This window comes from Pangasianodon hypophthalmus, chromosome 26 (genome assembly GCF_027358585.1).
Source record: "Pangasianodon hypophthalmus isolate fPanHyp1 chromosome 26, fPanHyp1.pri, whole genome shotgun sequence".
In the NCBI taxonomy this organism is placed as follows: Eukaryota; Metazoa; Chordata; class Actinopteri; order Siluriformes; family Pangasiidae; genus Pangasianodon; species Pangasianodon hypophthalmus.
Genome location: NC_069735.1, coordinates 4,533,384 through 4,556,810, shown reverse-complemented (window position 1 = coordinate 4,556,810; position 23,427 = coordinate 4,533,384). Strand labels below are relative to the sequence as shown.

The 23,427-nt window shown below is 37.8% G+C and overlaps 1 protein-coding gene across 1 annotated transcript; it reads left to right on the top strand.

Annotated features, from left to right (window-relative positions):
* The first annotated feature begins 6,283 nt into the window (after positions 1-6,283).
* LOC113535753 (FERM domain-containing protein 7) lies at positions 6,284-23,137 on the top strand. Its single transcript, XM_053230023.1, has 12 exons — positions 6,284-6,555; positions 13,212-13,316; positions 13,705-13,747; positions 13,855-13,933; positions 15,384-15,481; positions 16,366-16,480; positions 16,971-17,118; positions 17,218-17,313; positions 20,601-20,764; positions 20,863-20,931; positions 21,040-21,115; positions 21,195-23,137. The coding sequence occupies exons 1-12, from the start codon at positions 6,427-6,429 to the stop codon at positions 22,224-22,226; spliced, it is 2,154 nt and encodes a 717-aa protein (XP_053085998.1). The 5' UTR covers positions 6,284-6,426; the 3' UTR covers positions 22,227-23,137.
* Positions 23,138-23,427: the final 290 nt, after the last annotated feature.

Sequence of the window (23,427 nt, the reverse complement as noted above, 5' to 3'; positions counted from 1 at the left end):
AATTAAGGAGGTGAAAGGTCTGGAGTTGATTCCAAGCATTGAATTTGCATTTGGTAGCTGTTCATGGGAACTCTCACTATGCGATCCAAATGGAAGAGGCCATCATTAGGCTGAAAAAACAAAACAGACCTATCAGAGAGATAGCAGAAACATTAGGAGTGGCCAAATCAACAGTTTGTTACATTCTTAAAAAGAAGGAATGCACGGGCGAGCTCTGGCCTGGAAGACCACGGAAGACAACTAAAGTGGATGATTGCAGAATGCTTTCTTTGGTGAATAAAAACCCCTTCAAAACATCCAGCCAAGTCAAGAACACTCTGGAGGAGGTAGGCGTATCACTGTCAAAGTTTACAATCAAGAGACACCTTTATGAATATAAATTCAGATGGTTTACCTCAAGATGCAAACTGCTGGTAACAGAAAGAACAGAAAGGCCAGATTAAACTTTGCTAAAAAAAAAAAGTTCTTAAAAAAATTCTGCCCAGTTCTGAAGCAAGATTAACTTGTACCAGAATGATGGGAAGAGAAGAGTATGGAGAAGGAAAGGAAGGGCTCATGATCCAAAGGATACCACATCATCTGTCAAACATGTGGAGGCAGTGTTATGGCATGGCATGAATGACTGCCAATGGAACTGGTATTTATTGATAATGTGACTGCTGATAGAAGTAGCAGGATGAGTTCTGAAGAGTATAGATCTATTCTTTCTGCTCAGATTCAGTCAGATGCTACAAAACTGATGACCCAAAACATACATATGGAATATTCTTAAATGGCCGAGTCTGTCACCTGACCTCCTGACCACCTGACCACCTGAGCATGCTTTTCACTTACTGAATGCAGAAAGACAAAAAGCAGCAACTGAAGGCAGCTGTAGTAGAGGCCTGGCAAAGCATCTCATAGGAGGAAACTCAGCATTTGGTGATGTCCATGGGTTCCAGACTTCAGGCAGGCATTGACTGCAAAGGATTTGCCTCCATGTATTAAAAATAATCCTAATATTTATGATTTAATGTCTAATTACTTTTGAGCCTGTGAAAATGGAGGGATATTGTAAAAAATGGTTGTAATTCCTAAATGGTTAATGCGTTAGGTTTGTTAAACCCCTTGCATTAAAGCTGAACGTCTACACTTCAATCACATCTTGATTGCTTCATTTCTAGTCCATTGTGGTGGTGTACAGAGACAAAATTACAAAAGTTGTGTCGTGTGTGTGTGTGTATATATATATAGTACTCACTGAGCACTTTATTAGGAACACCTGTATACCTACTCATTTATGCAATTATCTAATCAGCCAATCAAGTGGCAGCAGTGCAATGTATAAAGTCATGCAGATATGGGCCAGCAGCTTCAGGTTCACATCAACCATCAGAATGGGGGAAAAATGTGATCCCAATGATTTTGACCATGGCATGATTGTTTGTGCCCCATGAGCTGGTTTGAGTATTTCTTTAACTGCTGATCTCCTGGGATTTTCACACACAACAGTCTATAGAGTTTACTCACAATGAAGCAATAAAGATTATAAATTCAGTGAGCTACATTTCTGCGGATGGAAACACCTTGTTGATGAAAAAGGAGAATACGGAGAATAGCCAGACTGGTTTGAGTGGACAGAAAGGCTACAGTAACTCAGGTAACCACTTGCTACAATTGTGGTGAGCAGAAAAGCATCTCAGAATACACAACACTTTGAACCTTGAGGCATTGCATTCCACTTCTGTCAGCCAAGAACAGAAAGCTGAGGCTGCAGTGGGCACAGGCTCACCAAAACTGGACAGTTAAAGACTGGAAAAATGTAGCCTGGTCTGATAAATCTTGATTTCTGCTGAGGCACACAGATGGTAGGGTCAGAATTTGAACTAACAGCATCAATCCATGGACCCAACCTGCTTGTGTCACCAGTCGAGGTTGGTGGAGGTTATGTATTGGTGTGGGGAATGATTTTTTGGAATGTTTTCAATCAGTCATTACTTGTGCTTATATTTGGTAACAACACTGGGATGTTTCACTGTTTGTATTATTCCGCTCGTCTTTGTTCGCCACATAAAATTCCACTTCCTAGTTTGAAACGGTTACTACAGTAGTGTTAGTGACATCATCGGCGGACAAGGGAAATGATACATGTACAGTATATAACTTATGACTTAAAATATGAAAGCTCATCAAGTAAGGATGAAAAGGAAGAAGGGAAGCCAATTTCACGGGGAACACTGGTGCAGACAGTGTGTCTGTGATGTAGATAACCGTTTCCAATGTGAGAAATATGTGAGGATTGGGACAGGGAAAGGGAGATTATTTCTGTCACTGAAACTTTAACTGCTGTGACTATTATACGTTTTGACAATATGTGGGAAAGGACAGTATTTTTGAATGTCACATGAATTTTAAACTAACTGTACAGCAATGATTCACATCTACACTTTGTTATGTTGAGCTCACGATGCCACAGATCTGTGTCACACTATGATTAAGTAGTACAATTCCCTTTACTGCTTGAATTGCGCCTCTCATCAATGGGAAATTGTCTACATGACTGAATTTGTCCAACTACCAAAACTCTCCAAGACAAATGAATTGCCTTGTTCTTTACTTAGTAGTTTTTGGATTTTGTAATTTTCATTTGTTTATCTAATTTTGTGGTCTTTAGGTGATGATTATATATTTATTTATTTTTTGAGTGTTGCAATATATTTTAGGTATTTAATTATTTAACACATTATGCATTTCTGAAATCTTGACTATCTACCTATGAAGGAAAAAGCTCTCTATTTTATTATGAAGATGCTTGGCTTACCCTTTTGTTGGACTGACTGAAAGCCATTGCTTAATTACTTGTTTGGTAATTTGGAACATGTTTTCATTGGATTAGGCTTTTACTTTTATTTACAATTGCATGTATAAAACATTAGTTATGTGTAGCATAGTTATTAACAGGATCAATAAATCACATTTCAGTAACAGGATTTTGAGAAATTTTATCCAAATTCATCATCACCATATTCTAAAAATGTAGGAAAACAGTAGACTCTGTAAAACTGACTACATATTAAGATCTTGGCTTGTTAACAATTTATTTCTTCCATCAATAACAACAATAATTCAATTTTATTTCTATAGTGCTCTTAACAATATACATTGTTAGCTTTAAAGAAGCATAAGCTTTAAAGAAATACATACATTTCGGATATAATTTTTATATTAATAAATTTATCCCTAATGAGCAAGCCAGAGGCGATGGTGGAAAAGAAAATCTCCCTGAGATGATAGGATGAAGAAACCTTGAGAGGAACCAGAAACAAAAAGGGAACCCATCCTCATCTGGGTGACACTGGATAGTGCGATTGTATACTATAATTGTAATATATTTGTAATATAATTGTATACTATATAGTAAAAACATGCAATTGTGTAACCAGGAACTTATGAAAATGAGTTATTCCTGAATTCATTATAGTTTTAACTTGAAGTCTATTTTGTTGAAGTTATCAGCTGTTTAATAATGGAGAAGTGGGTGCAAAAGTGTTCGTAGTGTAACTGTTCACAGCAATTGCAGTACTAAGCCATCTTTATGGTTTCTAAGTGGTACAATCCACGGTAATACCACTGACCTTTAGGCTGTCCATGTGGGGCCGTCCTCAGCAGCAGTGAGTGGTTTTCAGGTGATGAGAACTCCAACCAGAAGTAGGGCATCATGATGAATCAGGCAGGTTTAGAAAATCTTCAATATTTTCCAAATTCACAACCAATGTATTCTAAAATTCAGTTTGAACAGATTAAGTAATAATCACAGTAGAATACCACCACTAAAAGATAAGTAACATTTTATTATTAATTTCTTGCAGTAGCGGCGTAACACGATCACAGTACGCTATGTAAAAATCTTTACATACTAAGTAACCTAAGTAACATTCTATATTTCCTAGGTTATTTCTCTGATTATTAAGATGATTCATAGAAACACCATTCAATGCACATAAAACCCATCAGTGCATCATTGAACCATTGTTGTGGCGGTGTTTCATGCATGCATTTATCACCTTTCACTTTTCCTCTTTCTATTTATTGTATTTTAAAATGTGTCCCAAGCCTACCCCAATTAACCTGAATTACTTCTCTCTGCTCTTCCATGGTTGTTTGCTGATTATTTCTTTAGCCTGAGGAGACATACAAGGGCTGACATAGAATCTGGATTAGAGCTATGTGTGTGTGTCCAGTGCAGGCCTAGATTTTTACCCCTATTCTTTAACATGCCTAATGGCTACACTCTGCATGTCTTTCTTCCCTTAGCCTCTCTGACTAAAAGGTTTCCTACGCTGGAAAAAATGTCAGTGAAATTTACAGGGAAATACTGTCACAATAGCAACAGTAAAAAAAAATGTAGATGGAAAAATGGGGGAAAAACATTTTTTGAAACATCAAAACACCATAAAATAGTAAACAGAACAATCCTGTTATTTTTACTGTAATAGCTACTGTAAACCAATACTGTCTACCTTCAAAAATAATGGTGAAACATGTCTTTTACCTTCAATTTTACATACCATTATTCATGAATCCTCATATAAAAAACTACTGTATACTACTAATAATTTGTTCAAGAAGAGAAATTTGTTAGTTAAATAATACTATGTTTCAATAGAATGCTGTCATTTTTTCAAATGACCCTAATTTTTTCAGTGTTGCCCTGCAAATGTGTTTTCATTATTTGATTATTTTAAAAAGTTACTGCAAAGGTCCATCAGGACTCTGTGTGTGTGTGTGTGGCCTTTTTGAGTATTCTTGGCTTGGAGTCTTTTTCCTTGATGTTGTTTGTTTCTTTTTGTTCTTCATTGTTGTGATGCAGCAATGACCAATTCTGAGTGACAGAAGATTACCTACCTACTTTAGCAGATGACCATCATCAAATCAGCATTTGTCCAGAGGCATGGATGTTGTCAATTGCATCTTGATTAGCTCGCTTGCCTACTGGTTGTATTTTGTACAGGACTGGTGCTGTTCTGTAATTACCTCTTTTACCATTTCTGATCTGTTCACTGATATGTCTTATATGAAATGCTCTTCTTGGTATAGGCATAAGAAAATCATCACCAATTCTGAATTGTATTATATTTGTTATAATAAGAATATGATATTCCTATGTAGATCTTACATATGCTGTAGTTTTTAAAGAAATTGAAACCTCCATTCTTACTTATGAGTTTCTTTTTCATTGAGGTATGCAAGTTAAATTTGGAAAATTGTTTACAAGAGGCCTAGTAGCTTGTGTTTTGACTATATTTAATGCCACTGTAGTAATTTGTTGTTTTTTAATTGCCACTTATTTGCAGAAAATACTTTTACAAGTTTTGCAGCTGCCAGTACTTCACAGTAAAATAGTTGTAGCTATAGAAATATGCTGATACAAAGAGTATTACAATACTGTTTTTTATACGGTACATCTCTGGCAACCACAGCTGCCAACATTTTACCATAAAATACACAGACAATGATGTTAAATGTATGGCAATATTTAACAGTAATAATATCAAAGCTAACAGAAGGAATGGCTGGTAATTTTACAGGTAATTTTAAGCTTCAGTTTGTACATTACTTTAAATAATCAACAGTCTTTCACCGTATAATAAATGGACAGGGAACAATTTTACCATATTGCAATAAACATTACTACCATATTTTTTACACCACAGTTCCAACAACCACAGCTGACAGTTTTATTTATTTATATATTTATTTATTTATTTTTAACACAGTGTACCATACAAATAGTTAAGACTGTCCAAAGATGTACCAGACATGGTTTGGTAATGTGATACATGTTAAAAGTGATTATAATTGTTAAAAGTGATTATAATTTATATTACATGTTAAAAGTGATTGTATATTATAAACATCTGTATATGATTTGAACTATTTGATATTACAACACTTAAGCCATGTGATTTCTATCAGGCACTTCCACTCCAACAGAAATCTGACTTTCACTTATTAGGCCAGAAAATAAATGCAGCTAAGTTGAACAGTCCCAGTTTACCTGATGTACCCAATATACCTCAATACACCTTATGTAGACTGGGTACACAGAATGTGGCCCTTGGATGCAAGGAGATGCAAAGTTTGGAGTAGGTTCTAATCAGTGCAATAAACAAATCTGGCTTTTTTCATTTAAAGGTTTTTTTTCCCAACAAACTTAAATGGTCGACTTGGTTATGCCACTTTAGAAAAGAAGTGTAACCTAGTCGTTTAAGGGGCTGATGATGTGACGCAGCTACGAGGTTTATCCACGAAGGGATGCGCCAAGGCGCGACACATGCGCGGGAGATGTGATTCACATCAGGTTCATCCCCCTGATACATGAAAGCTTTCCCGAACGGACATAACACATGGGATGTAGATTGGGAGTTGTTTAATGGACAGTGAAAGATGGCAGACAGATCGGAGCTGGTGAAGGCGCAGGGCAGGAGCAGCGCACAGCACCACAACGCCAAAGACACCTCACTGCGCCTCCGAGTTATCTTCTTAGACGAAAGCGAGCGAGTTTTCGAGGTCGAGGTACAGTATGATTCCACGTCTTCCTGTTCCTGTTCCTGTGATTTGATATGATCTCATCAAATACAAACATTCTTTCATTATGTGGCATTCTTCAAGATAAAAAAATACACTATAATTTACTTTTCTTTCATTAGTTTTTTCATTCTTTTCAGTTAAGTGCAATTTACAGTTATTTCATTTAAGTGTGTGCCTTTTGTCTTAGTAACTGTCCCCAGTCTCTTTCACATCATCCCAACTGTAATATTTCCAACATTCTTCCTCATATCCATTCAAACTTCAGTTCTAACTGCCAGAAGTCATACACTGCCTCTTCACATCAGAACCTTGCAGCCAATTTGACTTTTGTTTCTTATACCACATTTAATTTTTAACCTTCTGTAATTAGTATTCATACATACATTTCATTTGTTAAAAAAAAAAAAAAAGAAAAAAAAAAAAGGTTGCACATTTACACTGAACTCTAGCAAAGATCACATGGCGTTAACAGAAATGAGCATTAAGCATTACACTAATGTACCACAGAGTGTGTTTGCTATGTGTGGTGAGATGCTTCAGGTTGTCTTTTGCATTCACACATACGGGGAAGAGAGGGACATGACACTGAAAAAGAAACCTTTCAGTCACAGTGACTGAGTGCAGAAGAGACACGCAGATTGTAACCATTAGGCTTACTGAAGAATAGGGGTAAATAATTAGGCCTGCACTGGACACACACACACATGGCCCAAATCCAAAGTGTATGTCAGCCCTTCTATGTGTCCTCAGGCTAAAGAAATGATCAGCAAACAAAGCATCGAAGAGCAGAAAAGCATGATAAAGAACATAACAGTTTGTACAGATATATTGCCTTTGTAATTTTTTTATACAAGGAAGTAAAAAAAATGAAATGTTGGTCTTCACTGTCCTATATATATATATATATATATATATATATATATATATATATATATATATATGTACATACACATACATGTACATACATATATTTATCTAACCAACCTAATCTCATGTCAAAAATGTACAAATTCTAATGAATGAAAAGATCACCAGAACACTAAGCATGCTCTTCACCTCAAACTTCATACCTAACTTTTGATATGAAATTGAGTTTTGTGAATAGTTTTACACAGGTGATATCCTGTCATCAATATCACAAGCATTTGTGGCATAAAATATATCAGTATATCAGATAGGAAAATATGTCAGTTTCAATTTAATTCAAATTTAGTGTTACAGGTCAGAATCATCCCTGATACCAATACTTTGGTACCGACACTATATGTATATATATATATATATATCCATTTTTATGCAAAATTTTTGCCACCTGAATAATATATTTTGTTGATTTTTTTAGTTGAAAAGTAAACACAACCTCTGCAGCAATCAGTTTTTACAAACAGCATTTTCTACAAATATTAATGCACAGTTTATTTATAAGCTTTATTTATACAGTATATTTAAGATCTATCCACAGATTTTTATTCAATATTCAATTCAAGGGACTGTAAGGGTCATTCCAAAATCTTTAGCTTGTTGTATAAGCCAGTCTCTTTTCAGTTTCAGTTGTCATTTTTGCTTCAAGAATTTGCAGATATTTACTGGAATCCATTCTTCCATGCAATGTTTCCTGTGCCACTGGTTGGCAACCCATAAACATAATAGATCCATCCCAATGCTTAACAGTTGCCAAAGTGTTCTTTTTTTTTTTTTTTCAAATGCTGCTTTTGTGATCATTTGTGATGAGATTGCAGGTAAGCAGGGATTTCCCTATTATAGAAAGGCTTAGGCGCAGCGCCTTAGTGTTTTTGTGGAGCGCCTTAAGTCGAATCAAAGTAAAAAGGCATTTAGGCGACATATCAGAATGAATGTTGAAACATCGATGAGAGTTCTATGCGTTGACCAAAAAAGAAGCGGAGAGGTGGCTTGATCTCAAGCGGAAAGGTAAGCTGGCAATAGGAATGAGCAATCAGTTGGAGGTGCGTCTGTGTGATTGGTCTGGGGCAAAGCTCTGTACCGTCCCCTCGGGATGGTAGTTACAATATTCGACTCTGATATGCAAGTTGCAAACCATCGATATGGTATGCCTCAACAAAGAATAGATGAAATCTAAACTTTTTTTTTGTTAGAGAGTAACAAAAAAAAATAATCGCGAAAAATATGCGACAACAATATCGCACTATAACAGAGATAGCATAGCAAAAGATATAACTAATGTTATAATACAACTTGCTAACCTAGCTGACTCACATAGTTATGTGCTGAATTAAGTTACGTTAGCCAGCGAAGCTAGTTAGTTGACGTTACATAAAGACAGCTCGACTGAACTAGCGTTAGTATCTAACGTGGCTTGGTAGCTACACAGAGCTAGACTGTGTTCACATGTAGCCTCTTTCCTGATGAAAACTGCTGGTCAAAGTTTTTTTCATATATATATGAAAAAAAAAGACGTTACGTGTGAACACAGCCTTAATGACTTGCGGGTTGCGCGGCATTTCCCACGACTGTCCCTGACAGAAATAGTTTTTAACCCTGTTCCTGCAGTGTAGAGTGAGAACCAGTCACAACTCCAACCCCCCCCATATTTCTACCATATTTCTGTAGAAACGAAGTAAATATGCTTTTTCATTTTGAGCCATCGCTCCATACAGTAGCTCACACAGACAGCATGCTGTGCACAGGACAGCATATCTCAACTGGAATCTTCAATAATGCCAAATCATTTCAAAATAATCATTGAATTAATTTTAAAATGTTGTATATTCATTGGGTTTCGTTTAGCAAGCTGGCTGCAAACGGATTTGTTCTTAAATCGTTCATTCGAGCATTTGTACAATGCTTTGTACTTGATTTGGGAAAGACATGATTGTTTTGAAACAATTTGCTTACATACTCATCTACAATAGATAAAATATATTTCCTTTATTGCCACATTAAATGACCTTCCTTTACTTCCTTAAGTCTTTGTGGCTCTTTCTCAAAATATCTCTACTGTCTCCCTCCCAATATGGCCTCTGACAAGATAATAGCAATGTTCTATCAATTCTTGTCACAGTAAATATAGAGTCAGGAAGGTTTCCTCTCCCCCTCTCCCAAACACACACACGCATACACACTCTCTCTCACTCACATACACACTACTGATCAGATAAGTAGCCTATATTTTAATGGTGCCTAAATGAGGGTTTGAGTGTCACACTTGCAGACTTGATTGTGTGTGGGCAGTTTCTGGTGACTTGTTTTATGAGAAAGCCTTAGTGCTCAGTTTTCCTCAGAATTTTGTGAACAAATATTTATCTAACTTATTGTCTGAAAAATTAAAGTAAGTCGATGGAGAAAAATCAGACCCTGCACTCTGACCTCAGCTTCCTAATAAGCTGGGATATGCGAAGAGGAGTATATCACTGTGCTGTAATGTATATGTGACAAATAAAGGCTTCTTCTTAAATTTTTAGCTAAAACTTTCACACAATATGCACTCAAAGTGGACTTTATGAAGAACACTATGCTAATACTGGGTAAGGTCTCATTTTGTTCTCAAAACAGCCTCAATTCTTCATGGCATGGATTCCATGACATGATTGTATCATACAATTCGTGCATATTTTTCAGTTGCCCTTTCATGCTGAGAATCTCCTATTCTACCACCTCTCAAAGGTGTTCTACTAGCTTCAGATCCAGTGACTGGGAAGGCCACTGAAGAACGTTGAACTCATTGTCATGTTTATGAAACCAGTTTGAGACGACACTTGCTTTGTGACATGGTGTATTATCATGCCGAAAGTAGCCCTTATAAGATGGGTAAAGTGTGGCCATGAAGGGATGCACATGGTCAGCAACAATACTCCAACAGGCTGTGGCATTCAACTGATGATCGATTGGTATTAGCAGGCCCAAAGTGTGCCAAGAAAACATTCCCCACACCATTACACCACCTCCACCAGCCTGGACTGTCGACACAAGCAAGTTGGGTCCATGGATTCATGCTGTTGGTGCCAAATTCTGACCCTACCATCTGTGGGCCTCAGCAGAAATCAAGAGTCATCAGACCAGGCTATGTTTTTCCAGGCTTCAGCTTCTAGTTTTGGTGAGCCTGTGCCCACTGCAGCTTCATGGTCTTCTGCTGTTGTAGCCCATCTGTCTCAAGGTTCGACGTGTTGTGCATGCGGAGATGCTTTTCTGCTCACCACAATTGTACAGAGTAATTATCTGTGTTACTGTAGCCTTTCTGTCAGCTCTAACCAGTCTGGCCATTCTCTGTTGACCTCTCTTACCAACAACGCATTTCTGTCCGCAAGAACTGCCGCTCACTGGATGTTTTTTCTTTATTGCACCATTCTGAGAAAAACTCTGGAGACTGATGTGTCTGAAAATCCCAGGAGATCAGCAGTTAAAGAAATACTCAAACCAGCCCATCTGGCACCAACAATCATGCCATGGTCAAAGTCACTGACATCACTTTTTTCCCCCATTCTGATGGATGACGTGAACATTATCCAAAGCTCCTGGCCTGTACCTGCATGATTTTATACATTGCACTGCTGCCACATGATTGGCTGATTAGATAATTGCATGAATGAGTAGGTGTACAGGTGCTCCTAATAAAGTGCTCAGTGAGTGTATATTGTGTTAATTCCATATATATATATATATATATATATATATATATATATATATATATATATGTATATATATATAAGTATTTGTTAAAAGGAAATGACGTCTGCTAACATCTTGGTGCCAGATACCACAGCACACCTTCAGTGGTCTTGTTGAGTCCATACCTTGATGAGTTGGAGCTGTTTTGGTGGTACAAGGGGGACTTACACAATATTACGCAGGTAATTTTAATGTTATGACTGATCAGTGTCTATATCAGAGTTTCAGGAATTTTTGGTGCTGGTCATGGTATCCAAGAACGATGCAGTTTACCAGACAAATAATTACGATCATATGTTAATTACTATTAGTGCAAAAAAAAAAAAAAAAAAAAAAGCTGAAATTTTGGGCTATACAAGAATGACACCATCAAGCTAAATTAATATTTAATTAGCATTTTATTTGCATACAGTCAACATTTAAATAAATATAAATAAAATAGTCAACAAACCTATGAATGCAACAAACAACTGAAAACAAGAAGACTTTCTGCTAATGAAAAATATGACTTTATGACACAGCTGCTAATAACATTTTATTTATCTTTGTTTTAACTAGATTAAAATGTATTTAAAGAAGCCCCCAAATGCATATTCTCAAAAGTACAGCTTTTCTGCTTGTTTGCAGCTGGACCAGGATCATAGGTCTCCATGACCTGGGCATGTTCCTCACTGTCTCGATTAGGCTGATCAGAATCATTTCCTTTTAATAAGAAACTTTTAAGGGTTTCACCATTGTCAGTTGAACTGTGCAATGGTACAGTGACCATTTAGTCTTGTTATTAGCTGCCCTGGAAAGGAAATTTTAATTTTGGACAGGAAGAGAGTGTATACGGCTTGGTGACAAGAATTTTTAATTCTATAATTGAATAACATATCTGGATTTTCTGTGCATGTAGGGAGAAAATTCCGCCTATAAGACTACTCAAAAATCCCCTTGAAGAGCATTACAATACACAGTTTCAGATGTGTACATTGCTAGTTGGTGAACAGGAATTAACTTGTCCCTTGGATGTTCCACAACATTAAATCTAACCATAAACTGATGTTTTGTACATTAATAAATTAAACATTATAATCGTTGACAAATCGCTGTGGTATAAGGCACTCAAGAGTGTGCAACATCACACCCCTCGGCATGTATTATATTTGTATAACAGCATGGTCTGTCGTGTTTTTCCTCACATACTATATATACATCCACTCGACAACGTAAAAACCTGTATAAGTGAGTAGACAAAGCTAATGATTTCCCATGTAATGCGGCATTTTGCTGGGATGGTTTGGGTGCCACATCAGCACATCTTTCAAGTGGAGAGCTCAAAACAGCTACACAACTGCCAGCCATTTCAGATACGGTTGAGTGGCTTACCTTACATTTTTATTAGACAAAAAAGAAGACTGCCCTTTTAGTGTATTTTTGCATTCTGTTGTTAAAATGCAGACCTCCTATACAAAATGTGTTGGCAAGTCTGAAGTGGTCATTTAAATACTATTTTTTGGTCTTTTCCATCTCACCTGCAACCCACCTGCAATTGCCTCAGAGTTTGATTACCTCTGCCTTAGAGGGATGTGTCACTGCAGAGAAAAATACAAAATTCTTCTGACTGATCACTTTCATGTGATGATATTACATTTCCATTGGTGATGATATTACATTTCCAATTTCCATTGATGGGAGTGCTCTCTTCCAGAATGACAATGCCGCCATCATCAGGGCATGAGGGGCTCACTGAATGTCTGATGTAAATCACATAATATGGCTACACAATCATTAGATCTTAACCAAATTGAACACACATGGGAGATTTTGGATCAATATCTCCCCCACCATATACAGCATATGTGCATAATCGTGCGCAATTGTTAATGCATAACATAGATCAGGACTATTGCCAAGGACAAATATGTGTGACTATGATTTACATATCAACAAGTATTATTGGCTTCTGTGTGCATTACTATAATCGTATCCTCTCCACTGTAATGATTTCGCAGCAAAAAATCCTGGGCTGTGACTTTTTCAACAAAGTGTGTGGACACCTTAAGCTCCTGGAGAAAGAGTACTTTGGCCTGGAATTCCGTCATCATAATGGCAACTATGTGAGTCATGTGACATGTCACTTCTTTTAAGAATTAATTTAGTCGCCCTCTTGTAATGCATAGGACTGTAGAGTACTAATTTTCTGCCTCAATATCACTACCAAAGTGCAATGTAAGTGTATACGTAGGTCTATTTTGCAAGACATGTAAGACAGCCTGTATTTATTAATGTGGTATTCAGCATTGGAGGTAAATTTCCTACTTTTTCTTACTGCCTCGAAGTAGGATATAGTTACAAAAATTTTTTTTAGCTGTCCTTCATTGTTGAACTGCATCTTGTGAAATGGCAAATATATGTTTAGAATACCTAAAATGCTTTAGAAACTATTTCTATAGTGTATGCTCTCAAAAGGAAAAATGCAAATTCTGATTAATTTTTGTCTTTTAGGTGTGGCTTGAACTTTTGAAACCACTGGCAAAACAAATCAAAAGTGAGTATGTGGTATGCTTTGTGTGTGTTTGTGGGTTCACACACACCAAAAAATAAAATATATAAATAAAGAATTCCATATTGGTCACTCATATTTTTCCTTGTTAGACACCAGTGAACTGGCATTCCGTTTTATTGTGAAGTTTTTCCCACCAGACCCAGGCCAGCTGCAAAAAGGTTTGACCAGGTAAGGCTTGACCACGTAAGCAGAGCTACATCCTGAATGCATTTATTAGAGAACAAGAAACTGCATGTTTAAAGTTCATATGCTTCAGGGTTGCACGACACTAGCAGAGTTTAATTATATCTCTGCTCAATGACACCTGATTCAACTCTCTAGTAAAATCACCAAACTTTGCTGGACCCTGATCCTCGAGGACTGGGGTTCCGCCCTCATATGCAGTATTTGGTTCATGTCTATGTGTGGATGATATATTTGTCTTTCAAAACTTGAGGATATACTGAGAATCTAACATTTGATAACACATACTACAGCAGCCATAATGGTGCACAGAGATATAAAACAGCAATGTTATATTGTTTATGATTATGGAAGTATTTAATACTGAAGTATACATTTTATTATTCTCTGACATTTTGTTAGTATTCCTGAATGATATGAATATTATGATATTTTGTTCAATATTATGTTGTTTTCTAATGTCCTTATCAAAGGGAAAAGTAATTGGATCGGAAGATTGCTGAAAACAAATTTTACCTAGTGATTAAGGAGAGTTTATCTTTGGGGAACAAATAAAGAAATTTAGTATATTTGCTGCAAGGAATTTACATGCTCTCTTTACTTGTCATTTTTAGTTATCATTATCACTCATTCTAACTAGAGAACTGTGTGTATCATCCCAAATCACATACTATACAATTGTGTGCTTCAACCTTTGTGGCAAATGTTAGGCTAAGGCCCATATATGGGTGTGATGGTCAGGTGTCCACAAACTTTTGGCCATATTCTACAACAATTTAAATTGAAATACTAATTAGAAAATGCTATTGAAATGCATATTTACAGTTGCATTGTCGTGAACAACAATATAGAATCAGGTCCATAAGTATTTGGAGAGTGACACAATATTCATAATCTTGACTCTGTATACCACCACAATAAAGCAGTCAAGATGAGATTGAAGTGTAGACTTTTGGCTTTAATTCAACAAAAATATTGCATTAACCATTTAGGAATTACAGACATTTTTTACATAGTCCCTCCATTTTCACAGGCTCAAAAGTAATTGGACAACTAAAATAATTATAAGGATTATTTTTAATACTTGGATGCAAATCCTTTGCAGTCGATGACTCCCTGAAGTCTGGAACCCATGGACTGAGTTTGCTCCCTTGAGATGCTTTGCAGGCACAATGACTATTTTATACAGAGTTTTGGACCACAGGTTTAGGGGTCATCACCAACAAGCAAGATGCCCAGTTCAGTCATTCAGCAGACAGGCCATTCTACAAAGAGTGGTTGTTCCTCATTGACGTTACTGGTGGCTACCTGATGTTCATAGAGTCACGGTTATATCCAAACTAGCATGACTGAAGAAGAATTAATTATATATTATTATTAGGCTGCAGATTTTAAGGAACGCAGTCCACTATCAATTCATGTTTTATGTTTTCAGGTATCTATTTGCTCTGCAAATAAAACAGGATTTGTCAAATGGAAGCCTCACGTGTAATGACAACAGTGCTGCGCTGTTGGTCTCTCATATATTGCAGGGTAAGTGTTTTGTTCTCACAGGCCAAAGTCACAAAACTTGGCCTAGAATGATATCCTCCTTGCACTAAATCAGGTTTTAGGCTTTAGAGGATAACTTTTAATACAGTCCGTTTATGATAATACTTTACATTATCATCTGATTTATTGATTGTATAATGTATAGACAATATACTATACCAGTAATTGTCTCTTTTCATATATAGGAAAACAAATGGTTTTAATGACAATTTTTCATAGATTTCACATACGTATCTTTTTCCTTATTCATCAAATTAGTGTAGAAACAAGCCACAGACTTGAATATAGAGACTGACGTATAAACAAATATGAAAGAATAAATGCAGTATCAAAACAAGAATAAGTGTTCAGTGGGGTGAAGATCAGGGCTCTGTTGTCATGCTGGAACATCTTTGGGCTTGGACACTTAGTTCTACTGAAAGGAAATTGTAATGCTACAGCATACAGTAACATCCTATACAATTGTGTGTGCCCAAACCTTTGCACATGCCACAATTTTTCTATTATTAAGGTCATCAAATATAAATGAACTGTGCATTAACATTTGCAGAAAATGTTATTTTTAAATATAGTTTGCTGCAGAGGTTGTGTGTACTTCTTTTCACTTCAAAAATGAACAAAATATGCCATTTTACTGGTGTGCCCAGAACGTTTAACTTTTAAATACAAATGTAATTGGCCTAAAATAAGATAAATTATAATGCATTTGTAAGAGTGTTGCTTCATATCATTGAGTGTCCTTGTCCATAAATCATAGTAGAATTGTATTTTAAAGTGACATATATTACAAAACAAAACATAAGTGCAGGTCATTATAAAATAAACATTCAATCGTTCACTTAATTTTTTGCCTATTTTTTCTGCAGCAGAAATTGGGGATTACAATGAAGAGTTGGATGCGCACCACCTAGAGAATAAGCAGTATGTGCCAAATCAGGAGTACCTGGACCACAAGATTATTCGCTTTCATAAGAAACACAGGTACACATATTCACATGCAGCACAGATCATTCATATACATGTGCAGATGTAATTAAACAAGGCAGACACTTGGACTCTATTAAACATCACAGACTGGGAACACACAGTCACGTGAAGGTAGGCTGATGTAAAAACAGAATAGGAACACAGGCAAGTAGGCTGACGTAAAGTAGGTTGTTATCTTCTTGTTCTCACTGCTAACTTCTGTATTTTCCCATCATTATTGGATGTAACACAGCTTAAAACTTCTTGAATTACAAAGATGGAACTGTCATAGAAGCCCATCAATATTTATAGGTAATCTCAAAACAACTGTATTTGCATTGAGCATTTAACAGTAGACAACAGCTTTACAGAATCCTAAGACAAGACCCCAAGCTGAGGCTGACACCAGCAATGAAAGATTCCTGCAAATATGGCATGGATATAGGAATAATTGTATAAGAAATACATACTTAGAAATATTATTGTTTAAATTCTTTGTGAGCAGAGGTCACACTCCAGCCATGTCAGATGTGCATTTGTTGGAGGTTGCCCGGAAATTGGATATGTATGGTATTCGACCACATCCTGCTCATGATGGAGAAGGCATGCGGATCAATCTGGCTGTTACCCACATGGGTGTACTGGTATTTCAGGTAACAGCCATAAATCAGTATACGTCACTAATATAGATTCATTTCTTTGAAACTACTGTTATTAATGCTTTTAATTCTAAACATCTTCCTTCTTCCAAGGGTAACACAAAAATCAATACCTTCAGCTGGGCCAAGATCCGCAAATTGAGTTTCAAGAGGAGGAATTTCCTTATCAAACTACACACAGAGGCTGGGGTAATATTATTCACATGCTCGCTATATTGCTCGAAAGACATTCATTGCAAGTTATGTTTATTCACTGATCATAAATTCATGAGTTCAAGCCCTAGCACCTCCAAGCTGCAACTGCTGGGCCCTTGAGCCCAGGCACTCTCTGCTCCAGTGGTGGTCTGACCCCAACTTCCTAGCAAGCTGGGATATGTCAAAAAAGGATATGATAAGAGTTTCTTCTTACAGTTGAGACCAAAATTTTACGTACACCTAGGCTAAAGACTTTCAAACGCAATTTTTCACAGCTTCACACATTTCACGTTTCCATACATTTTGCTTGTTAAGTTAATTGGGGTATCTACTTTATTTCCATAGGAGGTAATTTCAAAATAATAGCTAAGAGGCACATTTATTTAAGCTTTTGTTTGCTTAACTTCTTCTTACAAAACTTTGTTGGAATTTTTGCCCATTCCTCCTGACAGAACTCAGGTAGGTCCTGCTGTAAGATCCAGTTGCTATCGAGTTTTAAATTTCTGGCTGATGAACTGAGGTGCTGCTTCAGTATTTCTAGATAATCCTCCTTCCTAGCGATCCCATCTATTTTATGAAGCGTACCGGTCCCTTTTCCAGCAAAACACTCCCACAGCATGATGCTGCACAGTTGGGATGAAGTTATATAGATTAAAAGCCTCATCCTTTTTCCTGTATACATAGTGCTGATCATTATGGCCACACAAGTTCAGTTTTTGTTACATTTGACCAGAGAACAGTCCTCCAAAACACTGGTGATCAACTGCAAACTTCAGTCTGACTTTTTTATGCCATTCTTGGAACATGGGCTTCTTCGTTGTGTGATTTCCTTCCTTTCAGGCAATGGCACCGAAGGACCATCTTAAAGGTGGCTGTACATACCTGTACATCCACAATTGAATACCATTGGTACCTGATGCCTACATCCCCTTCACCAGTACCTTTGTTGTTGTCTTGGGGTTCATTTTAACCGTGTGGGCCAAAGTTCATTCATCCCTGGGAAGTAATTTGTGCCTTCTTCTTGAATGATGCAGTGTCTGTGTGGTCCCAAGATTATTTTTGCGTGCAGTTGTTTGTACAGATGCTTGTGGTACCTTCAGTTGTTTGGAAGCTGCTTCTAAGGAGGAACTGGACTTGTGGAGGTCCACAATTTTTTTCTGAGGTCTTGGCTGAGTTGCTTGGACTTTTCCTTGGCGTCAAGAGCAAAAACACACTGGCCCTTAAATACAGCCAGAGGTGCACTCCTAATCAGAGCATGTGAGTGAAGTGGAGTGGTATGACACTCCGTTCATTATTCCGCTCTATGCGTGTGTGCTCCACTCAATTGCTCATGGCCCAAGCGAACGCTCCACTCATGTACCGCTCACGCTCACCGGTAAAACAACGTTCACTCAAATCCCGCTCCGACATGAAATTTCTCCGTAGTATACCTGTTTGTGGGTGACATTCTGTTACAGGATGTGCCTTTTATTAATTTATTTATATTTATTTACGTTTAATTTATGTTTGCGTAGCACATCCTCATGCTTTCTGGCAATGTGCCAGAATCTTTGCTAACTCTCACAGTCTCTCCACACTCCCTTTCAATTTCTTCTCCTTCCTCTTTAACTAACCTCTTAAGTTCTTAACTTTGATTTTTACTGTGCATTCATGTATAAGGTTTACAACTTCATTTAAACAATGTTTGAACTCCAAAACCTTGGCCCTATTGCTTACTTTGCAATTTTCTCAAACCAGCATATCACAAAGTGCGTTCTGGATTGAGTGAGCGGCGCTGAACGATCTGAGCGACTGGAGCGGAATCTTAAGAAAGATGGAATTATCAGCGCTTCGCTCACATGTTCTGCTCCCAGTTTACACCTAATTATGTCATTAGCCAATCAGAATCTTCTAAAAGTCATTACATCAATTTCTGGAATCTTGTAGACTGTTTAAAGAGACATTGTGAAATAAACTTGAAATAAATCTGTCTTTAATTGATTGTTTCAAAATTACCTCTGATGTGAACATAGTAAAAGCCCTAATTAACCTCCTAAAAGAAATGTATGGTACATAGTCGAAGCTTTTTAATGTTGCACACTAGTGGCATCTTCTGGTATAAAGTGCAGATAAGTAATGTACTGCATGCTAGCGGAGGCTGCAGCAGGTTTTGGGGTTTCAACTAACAACTATCAAATCTGGCCCAAGTCCATCATCTACAGTATTATAAATGTGGGCTTGTAACATCTTCATTTTTAGTAAGCGCTTTATCCTGGTCAGGTTTGCATTGGATCTGGAGCCTATCCTGGTAACACTGGACACAAGGAGGGAGAAGTCACACACATTAACACATTCATGTACACATAGGGGCAGTTTAGCATAGCCAGTCCACACTACCTGGAGGAAGTCCACATTAAAGTGGGGAGCACAGACAGACTTTGCAAAGACAGTAACCTGAGTTCAGGATCATCAGACATCCCTGGTCAGTCAGGTTTATGGCAGAATGAACTAGTGTTTATGGAAAAATGAATCAGGGACCAATTCAGTGCTTGGAAGTAACGTGTATTGTTTTTTACACAAGCCTCAGAGTTTTGGTATCAAGAGTAAAGGGAGCTATGGTAGGGTAACACCATTAAATATTTTAAGCAATCATGTTATTTTGCTACAGCAGAGCATTTTCCCTAGAGTCCAAAATGTACCCCAACTGTAAATCCAGTGTTACACACTTAGAAACACCAGATGGCATAGCTGCATCATAGGTCAGAAGAAAATGTCATTGGGTGAAAGGAGAGTAAGATCTGTGATGGAGACTGGAAGGGTTAACTCAGTGAAGGAGAATTTGAATGGAGAAGGCACAAGACAAGGCTGCTAAGACTGGGGGGAGAGGTAGGAACAACATCAGGACTTGAAGCACAGTCAGTTAACCTAACTTGAGACCACGCCATGCCCTCCTTCGCAAGACACGGGCCTAGACTGAAGCAGGAAGCTAATTCAGGAGAACTTTGTTCCTGGACTCATACAGGTGATGGTACGTTGAGCCAATAACACCAAAGCAGGAGAGACACTGTCTGGGGACCCAAACACTGGAAAGATAGTATATCAAAATGCTAATGTTAAAAAGGACTGAAAATAAATGCATTTTTATCCTACGTTTGTCTCTTTAGGCCTAAACTTTGTCACATCACAATTTACACAGTTTACTTTCTCTCTCTCTCTCTGTGTATGTTTGTTTTCAATTTTATAATGATGCATTTGTTTCAAATTATGCTCTTTTGATGCATGGATCTGTCTGTGTGTAACAGCCTTCACGGAGGGACATGGTTGAGTTCACCATGGCAAGCAGAGATATTTGTAAAACTTTCTGGAAGATGTGTGTGGAGTATCATGCCTTCTTCCGTCTAGCTGAGGAGCCCAAGCCATATCAAAAGTCACTGTTTTCCAGCAAGGGATCCAGGTTCAGATACAGGTACAGTCAAAAGAGTCAGACAGAGACAGTGGCAAGAAAGGGTTTTCATTGTGTTTAGGTGCATTGATAATGAATGTGTGTGTCTTATCTTTGTTTAGTGGCAGGACACAAAAGCAACTCCTAGAGTGTGTTGGCACTGGCGAATACAAACATCTACCATTTGAGAGGTAAGAAATGTAGTTTAGTTTGACAAAACCTGGTTTAAGCAAAACACTTGTTAGTTTGGTATAAAAATAAAAATTTCTGCCTTATAAATGTCTGTATGTTATTTTAAGGTCAAACTGCAAGCTTGCCCATGAATCTCGGCAATGCAAGTCGTCCCCAGATTTGCTCACTGATGTATCCAAACAGGTACAGATTGAAAGAAATTGGATGACCTATTATTGTAGGTCTCAGTAAACAAATCTAAAACATGTATGTGTTTCTGCAGCTTTACGAGCAAGCCAATCAATTGTCCCACCTTGATGTTTCAAAGCATGGCACAAATGTATTTGCTGAGGGGCTTTACCGGTCCTGTCCCTTGTCAAGACTGCCTGCCAAATCAAGCAGGGTTGCATCACCAAAACCACGTTCCATGTCCACATCAGGGGCAGAGCGTCAAGGCAGAAGCTCCCAAAGACCTGGGGCAAGGAGACATCAGTCCCCTAGCTCTCAGCACCTGGTCCTTCTCTATCCCAACAGCCCCCACCTGCAATTCCATCCAGTGCTGCCAACTTTCCCACTTGCAACTTACCCTTTTTTGCTACAAGACTCCACATCATCTTCCTTAGACCGTCTCACACAAGCTCACCAGAATTTTAAGCCTATGAAGTATTTGACTAGGCAAACAGGCCACTCCTGTTCACCTGCTTCGTCTTTGTCACCGCCACAACGGCAGCAGCATCTGGAAAGGCTTCAACTCTCTGGAATTGGATTGGCTGAATCTAGACTGTGCCCCCTATCAGGAGGACCACTGGGGCTTGGGTTAAACAGAAGGCACAACATTGGAAAACTAGAAGCAGGGCACTACAGTGATGACTCTTCCTTTCAGAGTGCATTACCTTGCCGAGCCTCAAGCCAACCAGATGTGAAGTTCCAGAGATCTGCACTAGCTTCTTCAGCTGCTGCATATGCTTCAGAGTATCGGCCTCTGGGGTATTATCCCCACCTGTCACAACACCGGGTCCCTACTAGGCCAACCTACCTTCCACTAAGCCCTGCCCCTTTGCCAGAGAGACCCACATCTTTATGTGTGCTCGGCACAGGCAGTTACAGTGATTCAGACTCTGAACTCTTTTATCCATGTTACTGTCCTGCTGTAGGGAAAGTGGTACATTCTGGTCCACTAGCGCGTATGCGTTTCTCATCTGGAAGCCTTCAGCTAGATGAGGAAGAGGGAGAAGAGGAGGAAGAGGATGACATGTGCAACCAGAGTGATGGGGAAAATACTGCTCTTACCTCTGTCAAGGTAATGAAACTGTAGCATTACTCTTGCTAAGGCATCGTAAACACAAAATGAGAATGTGGAAAATATTTATTTCAGACTTATTAAGGTTCTTACAATAAAGTAATGGCATAACTGGTGCTTTTATATTGTGTTACTTTGACATTTTTTGATGCAAATGATACATATGATCAATAATACAAATTATAAAATTATATACTGTATACACTTACTGGCAATTAGACAGTATGTTTAGTATGGAATTTATGAGTCCTGTCAGCATGATGTTCACTCTCACACAATTTCCCTGTATAACAAATCTGAATGAATCTTGTTTGCTTCACATCCCATCCATGAAATAAGGACTATAAAGATTACTGAGAATGGCAATGCTTTTCAAGATTCCCACCTTCTCCTTTGATAGCTGTCATAAATCAGTGGGATCAGTATGGGTGAAGCATGACTATAGGTGCTGTAGTTGCTTTTCTTCTGGAAGCGATCCTGTCCCTGTTTCTGACTAGAAGGACCTAAAAAAAGAGTCATGGAATCTGGAGCAGCCAGGAGCATAGAGACTGTGGGAATCATGACAATAACTACATCAGGACCTGGAGCACAGACAGACAAAGGGAGAGAGGAAACACAAGGAGCTACATCTAAACCACCACATCAGGTTCCATTTAAGTTGGAATCATGACTGGAAGTCACGAACTTGGGTGACAGAAGAGTGGAACCAGGAAACAAGCATGGACAGGGCAAGGGATATTATACAAAATACCACTTGCCTTTAGGATTGGGATTTGAGAGCTCTGAAGTGAAATCCACAGTAAGCAGTATTCATTTTGTCAATGGAAATTGAATTGATAAGAATTTACTGATAATTCTTTTATGTAGTGTCTTTATATTTTTATTTTTATCTTAAAAATAAAAACTGTGATGAGATGTATATTTTCCTTTGATGAAAAATGATAACATGAAAATGATAGTAATTCATCCAAGTGCAGGCAGGGACAACTTTGCATAACAGTTCTGGTCTGCAAAATCATGCTGCTTCAAGGCATCCTTGTCATTCGACTAGTGATGATTCTACAGTTGAGGCCAAAAGTTTACATATGCCTAGGCTAGAGACATTCAATCTCAGTTTTTGATAGCTCTGCACATTTCATGTTACCATACTTTTTTTTGGCAAGCCAATTAGGGCAACCTACTTTGTTCACATCAGAAGTAATTTAAAAACAATCGA